At 41.5% G+C, this 20,612-nt stretch overlaps 1 protein-coding gene across 1 annotated transcript in view; it reads right to left on the bottom strand.

Moving 5' to 3' along the window:
• The window catches only part of ANXA2 (annexin A2), a 51,187-nt gene extending 31,362 nt beyond the window's left edge, over positions 1-19,825 (bottom strand). The window contains exons 1-3 of the mRNA XM_032798530.2: positions 19,732-19,825; positions 12,562-12,621; positions 7,075-7,174 (exon numbers count right to left, since the gene is read on the bottom strand). Coding sequence (XP_032654421.1) covers positions 7,075-7,174; positions 12,562-12,609 — 148 coding nt within the window. The 5' untranslated portion in view covers positions 12,610-12,621; positions 19,732-19,825. The remainder of the gene's footprint in view (positions 1-7,074; positions 7,175-12,561; positions 12,622-19,731) is intronic.
• Between the last annotated feature and the right edge of the window lie 787 nt (positions 19,826-20,612).

Raw genomic sequence — 20,612 nt, 5'->3', positions numbered from 1 at the left:
CAAGTCTATTCATTGCTCTGGCATTTCATGGAAAATGCATGCTTGCAATTCAGCGCAGAGAAATATGAAGCTAATAACGGCTCTGAACAGGATACTGACTCACATTTGCTAACACAGGGTGGGGCAGAAGGGCTGATCTCACTTTGCTGCTCACTAAAGCTCTGGAAGTTAAAGCTTGTTTCCTTCAATCTTCATTAAAAGCAAACTTATTTTTGCTGAGCATATTTCGCTTGTATTTTTCTACTCGTGAGTAACATGCAAAGTTGATGATGTTACTTTTGATATTGTACTTTTTTTCTAGCATGACAACTCCTTCCAGGCTCAGAAAACAGACATTTTAAAGTTGAAAATTTTAACTTTTTATGACCAAAAAAATTTTCTTTTCACCTACTGATAATTTTTCTGTCATATAAGTGGGCCTGCTGCTGCCATTGTGACTTCAGCATTGCAGCTTTATCAGCAAGAAAGGAGGAAGTAAAAACCTCAGCTGTGTAAATGAACAGATTGACTTATGTTTGCCCCCCTCCCCTTTTTTTTTTGGCTTTTAAAAGGGCCACTTATGAATGGGCTTGTCTTGATAAGCATCCAGGTACCAGAAAAGCCAGCAGATACTTGGATTGTCTCCCAGCAAAAAGTTGTAGGGCACTTACAGCAGGAGGCAGCATAAGTGCATCAGTTTATTTATCATGAATCTGTTTTACCTCTAATTTTCAAGGACAGCCTGGATGAAATGGCGGGGGACTGTATCTCTGCAGTCTTTGAATACAGGACTTTGTCCAGGCTTACCAGTTTTGACAGCAACCCTTCAACTTTTAAGTACTTCAAATCCAAAAAGGGCACTGCGCTTTGTACAGCTACCCAACCCATGGCTGACTCCACGCTAGCAATAACAGTGCTGAGAAGGGATGATTTTTCAGAGAACTGTGCACCCGCATAGCCATACAGGCAAAACAAATAAATGGTCTACCCCAGTTAGGGAAATTGCACTCCCAGTAACCACCTTGTTTAAACACAGCCATTGCCACCACGGTTTCAGCTCTCATTTGGGTAGGTACAAAGATCAATTTCTTAACTCTGGTTGGATTGGGGGGTGGGGGGGTAACAGATAGCGATAGAACTAAATAAATACAAAGGTTAGCCAAATGGCTTTAAAAGCTAGCAATGCACCACAGATAGCAACAAGATGGCGCCCAGTTTACGTGATTTCCTAACTAACAACATAAAATTTCTCATTCTTTTATAGCTTATAGGAGGATAAGGGCAAACAGGAATAACATTCATAATTGTTAAGGGTAATGTGAACCAATGAGAAAGCTAGTATGTTAATGAAGGAAGCCAGGGATGCTGTTTTGGCATTAAACCTAAAATACAATACTATAAACAAATAAATAAATTCATTCAGATTTGCAGCTAAGTTGGTGCTAACTCTAAGCCTCCAGTGTGTTATTTCATGCCAATCAGATGACTCTACCATACAAAGCGCATGGGAAGCATTACTATTGTGACTGTAGCTTTAGGCACCTAAATATATTTTCGTAAATCTGGCTGCAAGGCTTCTTGAACTGTTTTGGGACTATCCGATTTGAATGGTGAGGTATATATATGGCCAGGATTTCTCCTGTTGTATTTTGCTTTGTAGGGTTCTCTCTGAGGTATATTACAGCACTGAATCTCTTTGCTGCTACTATTAACACTCAGAAATATATTTGTTCAATGCAGTTTTGTAGATATCAGGGAGTCTCTCCCAGAACATGCTAGGCTAGATTTTCATAAATCCATGTCAACGGAGATTCCCTTTAAGCTTTTATTCTCACACATTAAGAATACCATTAACATGCACAGGCATGCAGAACTAACCACATACAGAATACAATCTTATGGAAAAATCTAGGTATTAGGGGACACAGTCACTCCTCTGGTTCTGGAAAAGATGAATGTATTGAATGCTTATTCTGTGAGCACTTTCACACAAAGAACTGTAAGATATCAGCTCATCCAATAAAAGAACATAAATATATCATGTTACTTAGGTTACAAGTCTGTCACAGTTTGAATTTTAAACATCAAAACCAACTGCCCACAAGTATGCCAAAGAACAAGAATTATTCAGCAACATTTTCAAGAAACAGTCAGTTACTGTGCTCAATTCTCAAAAGGAAAAAAGGCAAAATTTGTGTTGTGAATTTATTAATTTTTCACCCAACTCCATTACCTGTTCTGAATTGTAAGTATGCATAGATACAACACATTTTCATGAATTAAACAGTATATGTGCATTATATATATATATATATATATATATACACACACACACACACACACACACACGCAAATAGTAAACATACTTTGCTAATTAAACATTCAGTGCAAGTTATATGTTTTTCTCTAACCTGACTTTCTGAATGCACATCTAGGTATCTAGGTTTGGATACCTGTATTATCCAATGTAACACGTGCAGCCATGCATCAGCAGGCAGAGGTACTTGGCCAATTTTCCACGAAGCTCTATGCCAACACCTACATTGCACATGTAAGGTCCCAAATGATTTCCTCAGTCCTTTCCCAAGGAAATGAATACTGTAAAAAAATTGAAGCCTGGCCTCTATAATAAACATGTCCTATTACACATGGGAATAAACCAGAGGTAATCGGTTTATTGGCATTTATGCTAACTCTGGGTTTGTGTTGCAGTTAATTACAAGCCATTTTATGTAATCTGGATTCACTCTTTTCTATTTTAGATGGTTTTTTCTTCTCTGGGTTTTTGGACTTGCACAGAATGCACAGCACAACTGTGGATAGTTTACCATGCATTTAATCCAAGGCCAATCAGATATATAGAGCAACAAACTCTTACATGCTCAGTCATATTTTTGCATGGATTTGCTCAGTTTCCCGGGGATACATGCCAGCGTTTCTATCAGAAGGTAAATCCCAGATTTACATATACTGGCCTAAAAGCTGAGTTGTTAATCAGAAAGATGAAATGCTTGTGCTATGCTATTTCTGTAATCTACAGAAGGTGCATGCATTCTATACATTAAACTACACATGCTTTTGATTTAGGTGGAAGACAGAGGTAGGATAAATTACCACCAAATTAGAGAACTATGGCCATGTGATTCATGCTGCTTGGATTTCTAGGCAACAACTGGACTAGTTGTAGTCAGTTTTCAGATTAGTTGACAGAGGTTTACTGTTGCATTCTAATTCCTTAACAAAAGAACACTGAGAAAAAAAGAAAAAAAGGACTCCAGTGCCAAAACCACACCCAGATGTTTCCTAACAGAATATGTCAGGCTCTGAGGGAGGCACTCTCAATAGTACTGCTATGAAATAATTACAAGGAAAAAGGGCATCCCAAGAATTATAAAAGTATCACAACGTTCTCACAGCAGTACTGTTGCCCATAGGCTGGGATCAAAAAGAAAGGTGTGGCTTTAGCTGCAATGAATCCTCTTCTGTATGCTCTGAAGCCAGAAACCATGACGGGCAATCTCCACTTTAACTTTCCATGCTTTATTGAACTGGACAACGTGAGTGGTTACCTACATAATCCAGTTGTTTGCTTAGCTATTTATATAGTCTATTATGAAAGCTGCAGCTTTCTGCTCATCTTAAAACAATCCAAATAGAATATATAGACTTATTCTCTTTTAATTCCATGATCCATTTATACAGCATTTTACACATTCAAAGCACTTTACAAACAATAATTACTGAGATACATAAATATCAGTGATACTTGGTGGAAACAAGTTCGTATAGGTGCCTGCAGGTTTATCAGTGTATAAATGATCAGTCTTTCTTATTAAAGATCTGGAAAATCCCACAAATCTTTTCCATTGTTTGTTTGCAGAAGTAATTCCTAATCTTGTCATTACACTGGTTTTTCTATTAGGTCATTTCTTGTCTGGCAGACACACCATGGCAAACAAACAAACATATGTTTAGAGAGTTGGCAAATGGAAATTCTACTGGTCTTCTACAGTAACAAAAGCCCAAGATCCATATTCAAGTAATCAAACTACAAAGAAATGGAACTTTAAAGATAGGGTTTTCAGAATTCTTGTGCTTTATCTCCCTTAGGCATGTTCTCTTTGGGTAGTTGTCCTTAAAATGGAACAGTCAACATCAAAACCAGAGAGTCTCCATTTACAAGTCCACACATTATTACCTTGAGCGACTTCTGGATAACAGATATAAGCCCAATCCTGCACACCACTTATGTATGAGTATGTTTCCTTATTATTTATGTATCTGCAGGATCAGGCACTACTGTTGGTACAGTTAAGCAGGTGTGTTCCCCAGATCGTCAAAACAAATTCAGCAAATTGATTATTCTAGTTCAAAGAAAGTGAACAAACATTAGCCTGGCTTTTCTTGACAAGACAAGCCCTTCCATTTCCTAGGATATTAATGGAAATTACAATAGTTAACAGCTTGATATGCTAAAGTAAATGTCTTTATCCAGAAGGCTTCATAGTACTTTTGAAATGTTAAAAGTTGCCCTATAATCAGCACTGCAAAATATTGTTGATTAAAGCTACACAAAACTACACATACACACAGCAGGGCCACATACCCTTCATCAGCCCTCCCTTGCAAGAAGCTTTGTTTGTTTTAAAAACAAATGTGAATTTCAGATTTAAAAAAATCCACTCCTACTTCGGTAGGATGAGCTCTTAGAGAAAGGGAAATTATTATTTCTCCCTGCTTGGTGGCATCTGGTGGCGTTTTTTTTTTTTTTTTTTTATCATAGTTAATTACAAAATAACCCTTGTAACTTTTTTAAAAAGTTTCCATCACATAGAAATATCATGCTGAGGAACAGGCAATGGTTTAATCTCAGGATTCGTTAAGTTTCCTGGACACAATGCGGAGGAATAAAAAGAGGACTTTGTTCAGATTCATGAAACTCAGCATTTCCTTCACATGATAAATGGCTCAGCTTTTATTAATGCCTCTCTGTTCTGGCTTCTTGGCAAAACCTCAGCAATTCCAGCCACACCCAACCTTGTTTTCTGATCCTGAGCAGAGGAGACTCTTTAACCACACCCCTTCTTTGTTATGAAGGAGGATGAGACCAAGTTGCTACTGCCCTACATGTCCAGACTATAGGTACAATGGAATACTTTTGTTACCAGTTTGGGATGACAGGGTGGAGTTGTGTCCACAAGGCAGTTCTTTCCCCACAACAAAAATACCGTGCTGCCTAGCTGCATTTGTATCTGCATTCTGTGAAAACCTGGGCAACCACTCCACAGGGCCTCAGCAGGGACAGAGCACCTGCAAGACACAGAGGCACCAACAGCAGAGGTGGTCAGAAAAAGGGTTTTTCTCCATGGGAAATGTTGAGTTTTTGGTGAAAAGCTGAAAAATTATTTCAGCCAAAAACTGAAATATTTCAACACTGAAATGCCACTGCAACATGAGTTGCAGTTCAGGTGCATCATGCTCCCCATTCTCCTTTGTAAACTGGGGTCTCCAGTGGGACTTCTCCCATAATGCACCAGTCTCCCCACAGTATTCAGATGGCCACTTTACATTGTGGGAGATGAAGTGCAGCTGGGGAGCTTGGTCCATAGAAAACACTGGCACAAAGCACCCCAACTACAACTCCGATGAGACACTACAGATCAAAATATTTTGGTTTCCAGGCCTTTCCTGTTTGTTTGGACACGGATTCTAATTTTTTTGCAAAAAAAACTTGTTACAACCAAGAAAAAAAACAAAAAAACAAAAAAACAAAAAAAAACACCACCTCCAAAAAACCCAGCCCTATTGAAAATCCAATTTTCCATTAAGAACAGTTTCCATGGAAAAATTTCAACCAGCCCTAACCAGCAGCCTTGAACACCTTCTTGCACAGAGAGCAGGGAAGATGGAAAACCTGCCAAACTGGTTACACAGGCACCCTTAGGACACAGCAAAAAACAGTAATCAATTACTGGAAGACAATCATACTGCAGTGGGCTCTCTAATCAAGGGGATGCATGGCTACCTACCATAGTTACTAACCAAGGCCCTAATCCTGCAAACTGTTTAGTTTGTGCATGCCACCGCACCCAGCAGCAGCAAACTGTAAGACTGGGGTACAACTATTATCCTCGTGGCCATGGTCAGAGCTAACCAAACAAACTTGTTACTAACTCAGGTAGAAGTTGGAGGAGGAGCACAGGCAGGGCCTATGATACAGTAACATTTCAGCATCTTGCCCATTTGCTATTTACCGCTCTGATTAGGCATGGTCACCTTTTATCAAAGTTAGACTATCTGAATGGGAAAAGTCCAGTGCAGAGATTTAATTATACGCAGGGATGTGGTAACCACATAAAAGGCCATTTTCAATGCTGTAATATTTTGTAGAGGCAGTGGACACAGCACCAGACAGAGTCACAAGAACAGGGTTCCATTCTCAGCTCTGTCAGAGATCTGCTATGTAACTCTTTAATTTCTATTGTAAATTCTTTGGGGGCAGGGGCTGTCACCCACAGTTGTGCAGCCCCTAGCATGACTGGGCCCTACAATGAGTTGGGACCACCAGGTGCTAACTGAATGCAAATAATGAATCATCAAATTATGCAACAATAAAATGATGTTCTTGTTTCCATTGCGGCATATCACTTTCCAGTTGGGTGTAAAAGTAAAGGGACGAAACATTTCAAAATATTAGACCATTTTTCCATGGAAAAGAAATGATGAATTCCTTATCCTAGAAGGCAAAAGATTTAAATGTACTGTTTAATTGGTTTAATCATTTTTTTCAAAGTTCAGATTAAACCTTGGGAAGGAAATGCAGATTTTTATAGACTAGCCCAAACTTCCTTTGCTAAAAACATTCAGATTTAATTACAAAACTTCATTCTCTTTCTAAGACTGTTCTGCTGGCAGTCTTAAGTCTTTCCCTGCCAAGATTTCAATAGCACAAGTCATTAAGAAGAACACCCAAAATAAATGCCCTGGATTAAGGACAGTAAGTGGCAGGTCAAGAAACCCAGCACCTATTGATATTATATCAGCTCTATCATTCGCAAGTATAATGGCAGAGAGAGAGAGACCCATTTCTCCTACCTTTGGTCTTGATGGCTGTTTCAATGGCTGCAGCATCTCTGTCAGCATCAAAGTTGGCATACGCCTTGACAGTGGCATACGCACTCGGAGGAAGAGAATGCTAAGATAAAAAAAAAGCAGCAGCAAAATTCAAGTCTTATACTTAGCTTGTGGTTAATGTATTATTCCCAAAAGGTGAAGTATCATTGGGTCATATTTCCCCACCCCCCCAATATGCACACGTGGACATCCTATTAATATAACGAATTCAGCTAAGAGCCACTGCATTTGATCTTCTAAATGTATTATTGTTCCACGAATCTGCCCACAGCCGTGCATCTGGCATTAGAGAAAGCACATGCAAATAGGCATAACATCACTGATGGTGGAAATCACACTGTAATTCTGAGGACAATTCACCCATTAACGTTAAAATGTTAAAAACCTTAACAAATTGTGCTGGCTAGAATTCAAAGAAATTCATTCCATAAAGTCAGTATGGAAAAGATTTAAAAAAAAAAAAAAAAAAAAAAAAGAGTTGAATCAAAATGACAAAACCTGGAAAATTCAAATTTACAGCTGATATGAATCAAAGGCAGACTATCACTCACAATACTATGGTGGAGGAAGGAATCAGAATTAGTAGTGAATAAGTACGTACAGTGGACCAAATTCTGCGCTCCACACAGTTGATGGATTTTACAGGATCAAAAAAACCTCTCTCATTTTCTGGGTATATTGCAACTTGAAAGCACCCCAGTAATCACACAGGGAGCTCTGAAATGCCTGAGGTCTGAGTTCTTCCCAAATTCACCAGCAGGGGGTTCACATAATAGACAAAGGTTTTCAACACTTAAGGACACTTACTTTCTTTGTACCTTCAAACTCTTTAAGGCAGTGGCTCTCAACCTTTACAGAGCACTGTATCCCTTTCAAGAATCTGGTTTGTCTTGCGTACCCCAAGTTTCACCTCACATAAAAAACTACTTGCTTACAAAACTGGACATAAAAATATAAAAGCAGTACAGCATTACTGATAAATTGCTTACTTTCTCACGCTCTCATTTTTATCATATAATTATAAAATAAATCAACTTGATTATAAATATATGCTATATGCTGAAATGTACAATAGAGCAGTATAAACACATCATTGTATGATATTTGTACTGACTTCACTGGTGCTTTTTATGTAGCCTGTTGTAAAACTAGGTAAATATCTAGATGAGTTGATGAACCCCCTGTTGAGAACCACTGCTTTAAGGTCAAATTGTTAAAGAAGGGCATGTATACAAGGCATCACTGAAGTTGTCCACAGATATGATATCTGCACAACTAGCTACCCAGGATAAAAAACACTGGTATACAGACTGTGCCCTCCTTTGAAAATCTGAGCTACACTGCAGAGACAGGGAAGCAAAAACATTATGGAAAAGAAACACACATTTTTGTCCCTATTATTAACAGCCCTTTCAATCAAAGCAGCCAGAATTTGGCCCAGAGCCACACCACAGGATGCATGATTTCCCAGAATCTATACATTTAACTGCGAACAACAGTCAACGGAAAAACTTAATGCACTCCTGGAGAAATCTGTGTGCCTGAAAGATTCCTACCATAAAGCCAATATGTTACACAATACAAATTTGAATGTTTCAGCTGATTAATTTGGCATAGTTGGACAACCTGGTACAGCTAGCCTGTGCGAGTTAGATTTCAAAAACCAAGGTGAGATGGCACTTTGGTATCTCATTCACTCCCTATGCATTGTGTGAGTCATTGGAACTGAATATTATGCTGACAAATGGTATCTGCAATGGAGAAAAATAGGGCCCATTCAAGTTTCAGGACTGTTTCTTCCTGAATTGCTCAGGCACTCAAAGTCATATGCTGCCCTTGGATATGCAAGTAGTTCCCATTGACTTTAACAGGTGTCTTGCTTGTGCATCCAATGGTAGAATTTCAGCCCTAAAGTGTAAGCACATGGGCAGTTTGAGTAAGACCAAAGCAGAGAATGAAATAATGCTTTTTACTTAAACAGTGCCTTTCAGCTGTGGCTCGCCAAATGCTTCACAAAGATAGTGCATTACAAAGTGGAAAATGAGGTTAAGGCCAACATTTCAGAAGCAATTAGTGATACTGAGTGCCTCAGTTTTTGGGTGCCCAGGTTGAGAAATCTTCAAGGAGCCTAATTCTCAGAGGGGGAGGGTGCTCAGCGTTTGTCATAAATCAGGGTCTCTTAAAGACAGCTGACACTGGGAACCCAAAATCAAAAGTAACTTTTGAAAACTGTGGCCTAAACAACTTGCTCAAAGCCACATTGAGTCAGTGGCAGAGTCATGAGGAGAATCCAGGTTTCTTGACTCCCAGTGCTCTCCCCTAACCACAAGACAATGCTGCCTCTGAAAACTTTGTGATAGGACACAGACTCTACCAGCAGTCATGGACTTAACTTCAGCTCAGCTTCCTCCTTCCAGAGCATATATAGGATAAGACTGAGATACTGCAGGGCTGGAGAGAGCAGTTGAATCCAGTTCCACAGGAGAAGCCAGGACCATCCTTAAGAACAGCTGCCTGAGAAATGGGCATTATTATGCCTTTGAACAAGGGGGTCTCCTCATAGAAGGCTTGTCTATGCAGGGAGTTATTCTATGATTCTAAATAGCTATTCCTGATTAACTCCATACGCAGATGCTCTTATTCTAAATTAGTTTTGTGGATTAAACTAATTTGGAATAAGGCATGCTTAGTCTGGAATAAATTTCCACACAGTTAGTCAGGAACAGTTAACTCACTTTGAAGTCACATTTCCCTTATTCTGGATTAACTTTCATGTATAAAAAAAAACCTTTTCTCCCTACTGGTCTGAGGCAAAAGGCACATATATCACTGTCTGGACCACGTCAGACCAATCTGTTCAATTCCTTTTGGTGCAACTAATGCCCTCTGCACACCCCAAGAGGCAAATTCCCTTTGGGGAAATAAGTGCAGGAAAGACTTGTTTTGGTTTGTTAGTGTGAGCTAACTGGCTGAATTGCTCTACTGGGCTGACCAGTGCAAATAATTAAAATTCAACAATTTATTCAACTGTTCTAGCCTCTTTTAGTGCTTGCGGAATACTTGAGAGCAGCATAAGATCCTCATGAACCAGAGACCTCTTGATGCCAACTGGCAGAGGGCATAGAGGTTGCACAGAGTTTTACAGGGATCCTCTGGGTCAGTTAAATGCTCAGTAAGCACCAAAGGTGGCACGTGAGGTCTCAAAGACAGCAGTTCACTAGTCATCCTAACCACTGTGAAACATCTGTATGGACAACATTTAAGAAGTTATGTATCTACACTGGAAATTATGTCCTTGAAGCCTTGAAATTAGAAGTGGGTCACCAGGAGGTGACCCGCCTTCAACAGGTTCTGTTCTGGCAGCAGATGTTATCTTTCGGTCTGGTCATCGTGGCTCACAATAAGTCTATTTACGAACTGAGCCAACAGATAATCAAGATTGTGAAATCGACAAGCGATTGTGAAATCTATACGAAGGAGCACAGAGCAAGAGGGTGTATGGCTGATGAATAAAGATCAAAGGACTGTTTTGGTATATCAGAGGTTGCAAAGAGACACCCAGGAGCCTTTATGTAGGCGACAAACTGGCAGCACACTTCGTCTCATGAAAAAAATTGGAAGGATTTTGGGGTGACCCTTGATCTATAAGAAATTAAAATATTCATTACATCTAGGTTCTAGAATGCAGCCAATGAATTTTACATGTTTCCATTACTTCTGCTTGAGATCATTTGAATTTTTTCTCTTTGTTAAATAAACTGCTGCTTGTTTTCACTACAAAGTGCAGTGTATTAAGCGGAGCAGTGATCCGAGTAAGTGATCTAGTGAAACTGGAGTGTGCTGCTTCTTTGGGAGCAGCAAATCTGTGAATATTGTGAGTAGCCAGTGGACCAGGGGCTGGACACTCAATGGAGATGCTCAGAGGGCTTGGGGGTTGGAACATCCTATCCATAACCTGCACAGAGACAGCAGAGTCTGTGTAGGGAGGAGAGCATTGTGTTGACCAGGACCGGTGGAGTCAGGACTGACCCAGAGCAAGCACAGACAAGGCTCTCACACTAAGGGCAGATGGTAGCAAGGTGCCTCACAACCCCAAGAAGTGTCACAGTATTCATTACTTGAAATTACCTGATTTGGAGGCGGGGGGGGGGGGGTCTGGTTGAGGGTTAATTTTAATGTTTGGTTTGACTTGACAATTCTCTGCTATTATTTAGGATTTCAGTTGTATCGGTTAGATGTGAATGGCCAAAGGAAGTTTTTTTATGAGTCAAGTGAATATTTTTGCAATATTAACCCAGCTCTACTGCTTACTTGCATTAGGAGCAAGCGCCAAAAATAGGCAAAAAAGTTTGTGGCTACCCAATACAGCGCTGCAGGTACCAGCCATGAAAACGTACCCAGCCAGAAGAAGGTAGTCAGAACTGCAGAGCTGGGATTCACGTCCTCCCTGATTACAATCACAGGCAACAACAAATTCATGGCACAATAGTCTGCTGTTCATTGTGATAATATCATCATGTACCATTGCAACATCATGAAGCACACAGAGCCACCCGTGGCTTTCTGGGACTGCTCCACTAATACAAATGCAGACATGGGGTAAGCTAACATCCATGGCCTCATGCTAGAGCTGGTAGAATATTGTCCAAACTCTTGTACTGGGGGGCAGGGGAACTGTTTTGTTTTGTACAGAAAATGACTTTGGGGGAGAGAATGGAAATTTTGAGGGGGGGGGGAGATAAATCTGGTGTTTTGACCAAAGAACCCACCAAAATTGAACATTTTTCTAATCTTCAACTTTCAGTAACCAAAAACAAATATTTCAGGTTTTTCAAATTTTTTTTAGTTTTTCAACAAAAAGCTGAGCATTTTGACATAAATGAAAACATTTCCATTTTCATCAAAAAATTATGCAGGAAAAAAAGCATTCCCGGACCAGCTCTAACTCACACCACTTATACACCAGCTCTGGAATTGGCCCAATCAGTCTCTCTCTCTTTCTTCTCCACCTCTCTTGTTGTTTGGACGGCATAAACTATGGGGGCATTTCTCTCCCCTTCCTGCTTCTAATGCTCTTGTCCATCTGGAGAGGTAGGGAGGAGTCACACCAATTCTTGTCTGTCTGCTCAGTGTTCCCTGCGTTTAACGTTTCGAGCAGCACCAGGACCACACCATCAGCTTTGGAGAAGCCTTAATTAAATCCAGGGACTGCTCAAGAAATGTGAGTGGTGCCCTACGGGTCACATATGTCTCCAGCACCAGAGACGGAGTATCACCGACCTAGCTTTTAGTCTGGGTCAGTTCAAGTATGTGGAGTCTTACAGCCACACCTTACAATCAGTACAGTTCAGTCTCAACCCTAACAAAGGCGTCCTGGAAAAGAAACAAGACAGGCATTTAAGAGAAAGTCATATCATCTCTCTTTTCTAGCTCCTCAGTGATACTTACATCTCCCTCAAGGCTGAGCTTGCCTAGAATTTCATGAACCGTGGACATCTTGAAAGGAAACTGGAGAGGGGGAAAAAGAGAAAGACTTCATAAACATTTTTTTTGTAACAACATGCTACAGCAGATTAAACTAGCCCTGTTATACCATCACACCGAAGCTGGGACAATCCAGCAAGACAGGAGTGGCCAACCTGAACCTGAGAAAGGACCAGAATTTACCAATGTACATTGCCAAAGAGCCACAGTAATAGGTCAGCAGTCCCTCATTAAATACCCCCCCTCCCCATTCCCTGCACCTCCTATGCTGATCAGCACCTCCCCCTCCCTCCCAATCAGCTGTTCCGAGGCATGCAGGAGGCAGGGGGGGAGGGGCAGGAGAGAGGACATAGCAGGCTCAGGGGAGGGGTGGAGTGAGGGCAGGGCCTGGGGCAGAGCCAGGGGTTGAGCAGTGAGCACTCCCTAGCACATTGGGAAGTTGGCGCCTGCAGCTCCACCCTCCTATACAAGAGTCGCATGTAGATCCAGAGCCACAGGTTGGCCACCCCTGCAGCAAGAGCTGAAGTAACAAGTAAGGGAGTATCACACCTGGATAGGAATTGGCCTTCGCTCTCCTATATGGCAGACTATTTTTACTCTAATCACTTTTGCTGATGTCCACTTCTAAATTTCAGTCATTAAGTTTCAGGAATGCAGTGATGTTGCCTAAATTCCTCCCCTCAAAAAGAATTCTCCTCCTCATGATGATTTAGGACGACCATCTCAGTCAAACACTATTACTACCCAGGCAAAGAAAGCAGACTTGTCAGGTCTCCAGTAAGTCAAAGAACTCCTACAAAAAAAAAAAAAACAAAAAAAACAAAAACCCACCACCCAAACAAAAAAACCTCAGACATTTCAAAATCAATACCACTCATCAACTGAGGGCCATTTCCTAAAAATCTGATCTGAGTCATGACTAATTAATGACCGCTTTGCTAGAATACCATCACACTAAGAATATTAATGATTTTTTGAACACAGAGACACTGATCAACATTTTTTTTTTTTAGTATCAACAAATTTCTTTTAGAGAAACCGTACCCTCGGCCCAGACAACTGCCAAAAAGCAATTAAAAACAACTGCTTTAGGCAAATGATCTGCAACTCAGAGGCTAAATTCCTCAAATCACAAGTCTTGAAATGGCCTCTGTGAATTTAAGTTATTTGTACTTTACAGAAGCAGCTGATGTAATTTGATCTGGAACGCTTGAGCCAGAACACTTTTCCTAACTTTGCTACTTTAGTGGCTTAACAGTTCCTAATATTGCTACTAAAAAATAAAAATTACAAGCCAGGGACACAAATAGTGATTAGCAGCATGAGTATCTGATCACAAATACTAAGGACCCCATCAAAATACAGACTCCAAAAGGAACAATGCAATGGAGTAGGATAATCTGCATAATTGTGGGGCATAGCTTCTGTGGACAAAAAAAAAAAAAAAAAAAAAAAGCTTATCCATTTCACAACACAGAAGGAAGTTGTTGCCTTGGCTCAGCAATACTTGGTGATGGAAACTAAGCATGCTGAAATTTTCCAAGTTCCAAAGACTATTGGTTTTTAAGCACCTAATATGATCATACTTCTAGCTGTATGAAAAATAAGCCTAATGTGCATAGATCCTATAAACTACAAAAATGAACATTTCAATTGGACAAACTGTTGCCATTATACCATTTTTCCCTGACAAGTTTAGTTTCTTTGCCTGAACAGTAGTATTGTTTGACTGGGAGGGTCCTAAATCATCATGAGTAAGAGGAGGAGGAGAATTTTTTTTGAGGGGTGTAAACGGGAGAAGTTTGGGCAACATCACTGCATTCCTGAAATTCTGGCAGGAAGGTAGGCACTCCCAAATTCCACTAGCAAGGAGAGAAATCTAGCCATGTGTGTCACCTTCTGATGGTGCCACTGAAATAAGCATTAACTATTTCATCAGTTAAAATTGAAGGTTGCCTTCTAAGGACTCCAGCACCAAGAAATCTAGTGGAAATGTCAAACAGGGAAAAGGAACTAGCTAGATTAGACAGGCATTTCTGCTAATAGATGAGAAATAGTCCCCTGCTAATACCACTAATCTTAGGCATTATGCTATGTTAAGGTGTTGGAAACTAGACACTCTCATGTTTAGACCAATAGCATTGCCTGTACATCACCCACATGCACAAATTTAGCACATATAGGATCAGAATATTTGTCCTCAGTACACCGGACCAAGAAACTGAACGAGAGTAGGTTCAACTCACTCTGAATTTCTCTCTCCCTTCCTCTTGGGTCCTCAGCAATCCTCCTCCTACTGCCAGTTCTCCCCTTCCCATTACCTCACTTCCCCAATCCATCTCCCTGTTCCCAGACACCCTACCCTGCCCACGTCTTTTCAGTCAGTCTTCCAACTGCCAGCCCCTCACTCAGGAGGCAGCTCAGCTGAGAGGGTCCAGGAGTTCCAAACGGGAGAGATACGTGGTGAGACTCCCTCTAGAAGAATTCTCATCCATTTCCAAACTGCTGGAAACTCTCCCTCATCCTTGAGCTAGTACATCCCAGCCCCTTACAATATAGTACCCAGTTTCCAAGTGTGGCTCTCTTGAAAGCAGATGAAAGTTCTAAGAGTCGATACCAAGCAAAGAACAACCCTCTCTGTCACGCAAGATCATCAAAAGATGGGATGAGCAGATACAATCAGCCAGTGCTGCTAAAGAACATGATGATCTTCTCAGGAAAACATTCAAAAGAAAATAAGCATTGGTCCCTAGGTATCTTTGCAGTACTATATGTTATTGCTGAAAAAGGGGGCCCGGTGTAATAAGTTACATAAGGTAAGAAATAAGGCTTTACATTTTTTTAATACAAAAATAAAACCTACCTCTGCCCATATCCCCCCCAAGCACCCTATTTTTAGCGACAGTATTATATTTGGCTAAGACGACATCATGAATGTGTATTTTTCTTCAGTCCGCCTACTTGCCAAATGCTTTTTCTTCTACGTTGCTTGAGTTCAAGACAGAACTGAAAAGAACTGCCCTAGCTGTTCTACAGCTGTCCCGCTTAGATCTGCTTATTGTGATGGTTACAATTTTGTAACCGTAAAGAATGATTTTCCCTTCCTTCCAAACTTGTCTTATTTCCCATCAATGTCTTTGATAAAACAATACCAAATGGAATGCTGTACAATATGTACTCCAGGTATCAGTCCTTTTTTCATTAGAAAATGTATTGTTATAACAGTAAATAGTGGGAACGCTGTTCCATTATTTCACTTAACATAGCTACTGTAATCTCATCCCTATCTAACCTGTCCTAGCTTGTTTTAAGCGTCTGTAAAGCTTGTATGCTTATAAGCACCCAGAACAGTAAGAATCCTTAAATCGTCTGGAGCAATCTAGGTGAGAAAAGAACAAAGTTTAAACTCCACTCATTTGCCTATGGAATAATCAAGATATGGTATCTAAGGGAGGAAGTTTGGGATAACATCAACTGCACTGAAATAATCAGTCTTAGGACAGAAATCCAGAACAATCCAGGTTCAACCATCTAAAAAGAGGAAACAGAGAGAAAGCCTTAAGGTCTTGCACAAGCCTTAATCATTATGAAAACCAAAAGTACTTGTTATTTCTTAAAAAAAGTAAATGTTACAAACAAGGCGATCTTTGTACTGACGGTCAATTTTAGAGCATCTTCAAGACATGTGACTAAGAAATTCTTTGGTCTTGCATGCCACAAAGAACTAAAAAGCTTCACTGGAAGCTGAAGTGAATGCATTTGCAGTATAGTCTTTCACACAGCAACAGTTGCCAGACAGCTTTTTGCAAGCCTGCCATTTCTAAATCAAATAAAAACCACACTGAATCAGGCTTGTTGGAACACAAAACTTGAACCAAGTCCAGTAACTGAGCTAACTCACCCTCTTGTACAGATGAAAATGGTATGTTCGTGGAGTTACCAAATAATGCTATAACAACCAAAAGCCAATCAAAAGAAAACTGGTAGCATAATGGGGATTTCTGTAAACTCAAGGTTGCAGAGAAAGATCTTCAATTACAGAATAAATGTGTAGATAGTCACAAATTCCTTCATTAGAATTTTGGCCCCTTGTCTGTCAAGATACTCTCGCAGTCCTCAAGTAAACTCCCCTTGTTACTGGTGAAGTTCTGACTAATAGTGATTGGATCTGGATGTATTTAAAATAAAAACCACATGCACGGTCTTGCTCTTCCTTAAACTGGAAGGAATCTGGGCCTCTATTCGCAAACCTTTAAGGCAAGACTTCATACTTGTAGACAAGCCGAAGAATCTGTTTTTCTTCAGAAGGCTATCATGACCCTGAATCACAATTTTCTTTATTTTAATAATACACGGAGAAGTGAGAGCTCTCAGTTATTCTTTGCTGAGAGAAGACACAGTTCAGATACTTGCAGGTCAATTGCCCACACTGTTATTGCTCTATGTCTGATCCCCCACCCACATAACAACCATCAGGCAATTTGGTGACAATGCTATAGCAGCTAATGTTGATTTAGACACAGCCTAAGATCTCGTGGTTTCTGAGCACAATTCAGATGTGTCATGAAAGAAAACATGCATAAGTTCCAGGAAAAAATAAAAAAGCCAGATGTTAACTAAACAAGCAGCAATCATCATGTGAGGAGACAGTTAACCTATTGTCCTAGCCTGAAGACGTGCACCACTTTTATGGATGACAAGGAAGGGTGTTCCCAGACTTATGGAGCAGAGAAATAGAGAATAGAAGCTCTTACAATCAAGAGCCTTCGGTTTAAGTCTTTCAACCAAGACAGGGTGTGGCAACAGAGGAGCTTTGCTCCAGGGGCTAGGGGAAAAGTGTGGAGGAGGAAGAAAAGTACCACAAAGAAGTAAAGGAACAGAATGTCTTTGAACTGAATAGAACAAGAACCGAAAGTCATTTATTTGAACACAACAGTAACTGGAAATACAGCAAGTCAGGCTGTGTCCCCAAGCTACACCCCAGAGTTTAGGAGGGCAAATGAAGCCCCTGTCTGGAAAGGAAAATTTTTCATAGGCCACGTGAAAAACATAATTTTGATCTATTAACACACAATATTCTAAGACTCACTCTTTTCCAGCGGTCAATACTACATAATCCAGGGGCTACAGATGTTCCATTTCAGGAATATGCCAATTGCCTATACCATACATGAGTACTTAACCAACAGTAAAGCTAGGACTTCTCTAGATCTATATTTAAAATAGAATATTCCTGAGATTCTGCAGGAAAACCTATTAAAAACATTCCATAAAAGAGCAACTAGAAAAATACACTCACTGGGGCTGTTCAGTATCACCAAACCAAGCAACAGAAGTAACACAAATCCTGCAACATCAACCCAAGAAGGAAATCTCTGTCCTACCACAAACCTACCCTGCAGAGCCCACTTAACTTAGTAAATGGACAAGCAGGCAGTGTCCACATATAGGAGTAAGTGCATCTTTCAACTGAACTCTCTGTCTCATAGAACATTAGCCTTGAGTAATTCTGTAACCTCTTTCAGTCTTCATATATTTCCACGTACAAAAGTGCTCTTTATTCAGAGTCCTAATGCATATGGTTTCAATACTTTTATGAATAGTGAATCCTAAACTCCACTGTAACTGTCCAGTAATGAGCCAGATCTATACGTGGCCTCCCTGAATGCACCCCAGTATTCCTCCAGTTATATTCCTTCCCCACCCACAGCAGGGGTAGTGCAAAGCCTACCCACAAGGCCCAAAGAGCAGCACAACCTCAGCAATTTTGCTAACGGTGGGGGGGGATGGGGCATAAAACAGAACTGCACCCCAGCCACACTACAGTGCTCCATGGCAGACAGCACATATATCTGTGTGGTGGGGGAAAGAAGGTATAAGAGGAGAAGTGAGGCTCAGCTATGGAGAGTCATTATCTAAAGCTACCCATATAGGAAGAGTGTAGGGGCAGAAACTGCTGAAATAGCTGCAGTAGCACTGCTCCACCACGCCCTGAGAAAGCAAGAGTGAGTATTCCATTTTCTGTAACCCAGAGCCCCACAAGTGTGCCAATTTACTCAGGTTATGCAGCAGGGTCACACTTTATTCTGTTGTGTCTAACATTAGCTTAGTTATACCTAAATCAAACTTGCATTTAAACTGAAAGTTAAAAACTCAGCTGATTGTCTAAAATAAATCTCTGCAAAGCTTCTGGTCAAAAAGTGAATCTTGCCTATGGCAAAACCACTCATTCATTCAAAGAGCCTTAATGTACTTTAACAGGGGAAGAAAAGGGAGTTAGTTCTTAAGTGACTTCTTAATAGTTTGGGACCAACTCCTCCTGGTAAGGGTTATTAAACGAACCTCCTTTTTCTCCACCCCAGAGAAGGATAATATTGAGATATCAATATGGTAGTTTCATACTAACAAGTTTAAAAACAGGACTTGATCTGATCACCTGAAGCCACCTGAATGTGCAACAGAACACTGAGAATCACCTTAAAAAGGGAGGAGGGGGGAGAATAGTGCAGCAAAAATTTTAAAAAGAAAAAAGAAGCAAAGCAGGGAGGAGGAAGAAACACTCCACCCGCTGGAGGCCACACCCAACATTGCAGTCTGGCTAATTCTCTGAACAACAGCCATGACATCTAACAGTCTAGCAGAGATTCTGATATTTGCAGCATAAGCAATTGTGTTAATTACTTTATTACAGGTGCTAGTTACTGCCTCCTAAGGCTGTTTTATGCGGCCCCTCTCTCCCTGACCCTAGAATTCCCTGCCAGCTACAGTTACCTTAAATCTCCTCCTGGCTCCCTTAAAATAAGTTTCATCTTGCACATCAGAAGCAGAGGCGGGATGTGTCCCTAGCAGGGGAAACTGCTGTGCTTTTCCTAGCCCTACACTGCCCAGCTCCCCTGCAGATACTAGGCAGGGAAACTTTCTTGCTCCGAGAGTTTTGCTCAGCGAGTCTGTTTCAAATACAAAAACTTTCAGAAACAACGTCTGCAAAAGGAGCCGCCTCGTTCAGCTGCAGTCCCCCGGGGAGCTTTTCTTAACTACCCCCCCCACACACACACACCCCTAGTGAATGCCCAGGCGGTGCACCCCCCGCAGGGGGTAGCATTGGCAGCCAAGCTGGGGGAGGGCAGCACTTACCTGGGGCAAGGCACAGGCTGCGCCGGGCTCCTCAGGACTCGGAGAGGGAGGATGGTGGCAGTTTGGGTGGGGATTTTGTACAGAGCCACATCTACAGTCTGGCCTAGTCCCACCCCCTGGCACTCCCAGCCTCTCCCCCGCCCCTCACTCAGCCTGCGGCAGCCTGACGAGAGGCGCCCCACCCACCCCAGGCTGCCTCTGACTCTGACTCATCTGCCTTTTGACTCACGCTGGCTGGGCACAGCCGGGTTTAGCAACCTCCAGCGGAGCGGAGCGGAGCGGGGCGGGGGAGAGCTGCCCGCAGACAGGGTGGGCATTACACAGCAACAGCGTCGAGCCCTCGCCTCCGCTCCTACTGCCCAGCCCGCTGGTTGGTTCGGGCTGCAGAGGAGTTACGGGCAATCGGCGCGCTTTGTTCCTGGCTAAATATCGCTAGTGTCCAGGCTGCACAGCCTCCCATCTCTCCAAGCGCACTGCAGCCTCTCCCAGGAAGGCACGTCTCCAGTGCAAGTCAGGACACTCGGGCAGTGTCACCCCTAGATCTTAACCACGACCGAGTACCCTCAGCTGGTGCCTGCTGTGTGAAGCACTGCGGAGAAAATGGTCTCCCTCCCCCCTCAAGGAGTTCACAGGGTGACCAGGCTATTCTTTATAATACCCAGCTCTTAGAGAGTGCTTTCCATCCATAGCTTACAAAGTACTTTATAAAGGATGTCAGGCTAGGTATACCCGTTTACATATGAGGAAACTGAGGCACAATTGACACTGACTTGCCCAAGATTACCAGCTCAGTTGGGACTAGAACCCAGGTCCCAATAGTCCCACTCCAGTGCTCTAGGCCATGAAGTTGCTAACAGATAATTTAGCTATAGGAGTAACAC

Source organism: Chelonoidis abingdonii, chromosome 9 (assembly GCF_003597395.2).
Source record: "Chelonoidis abingdonii isolate Lonesome George chromosome 9, CheloAbing_2.0, whole genome shotgun sequence".
In the NCBI taxonomy this organism is placed as follows: Eukaryota; Metazoa; Chordata; order Testudines; family Testudinidae; genus Chelonoidis; species Chelonoidis abingdonii.
Note: the sequence above shows the minus strand (reverse complement) of the source record. Positions and strands in the feature narration are given on the sequence as shown.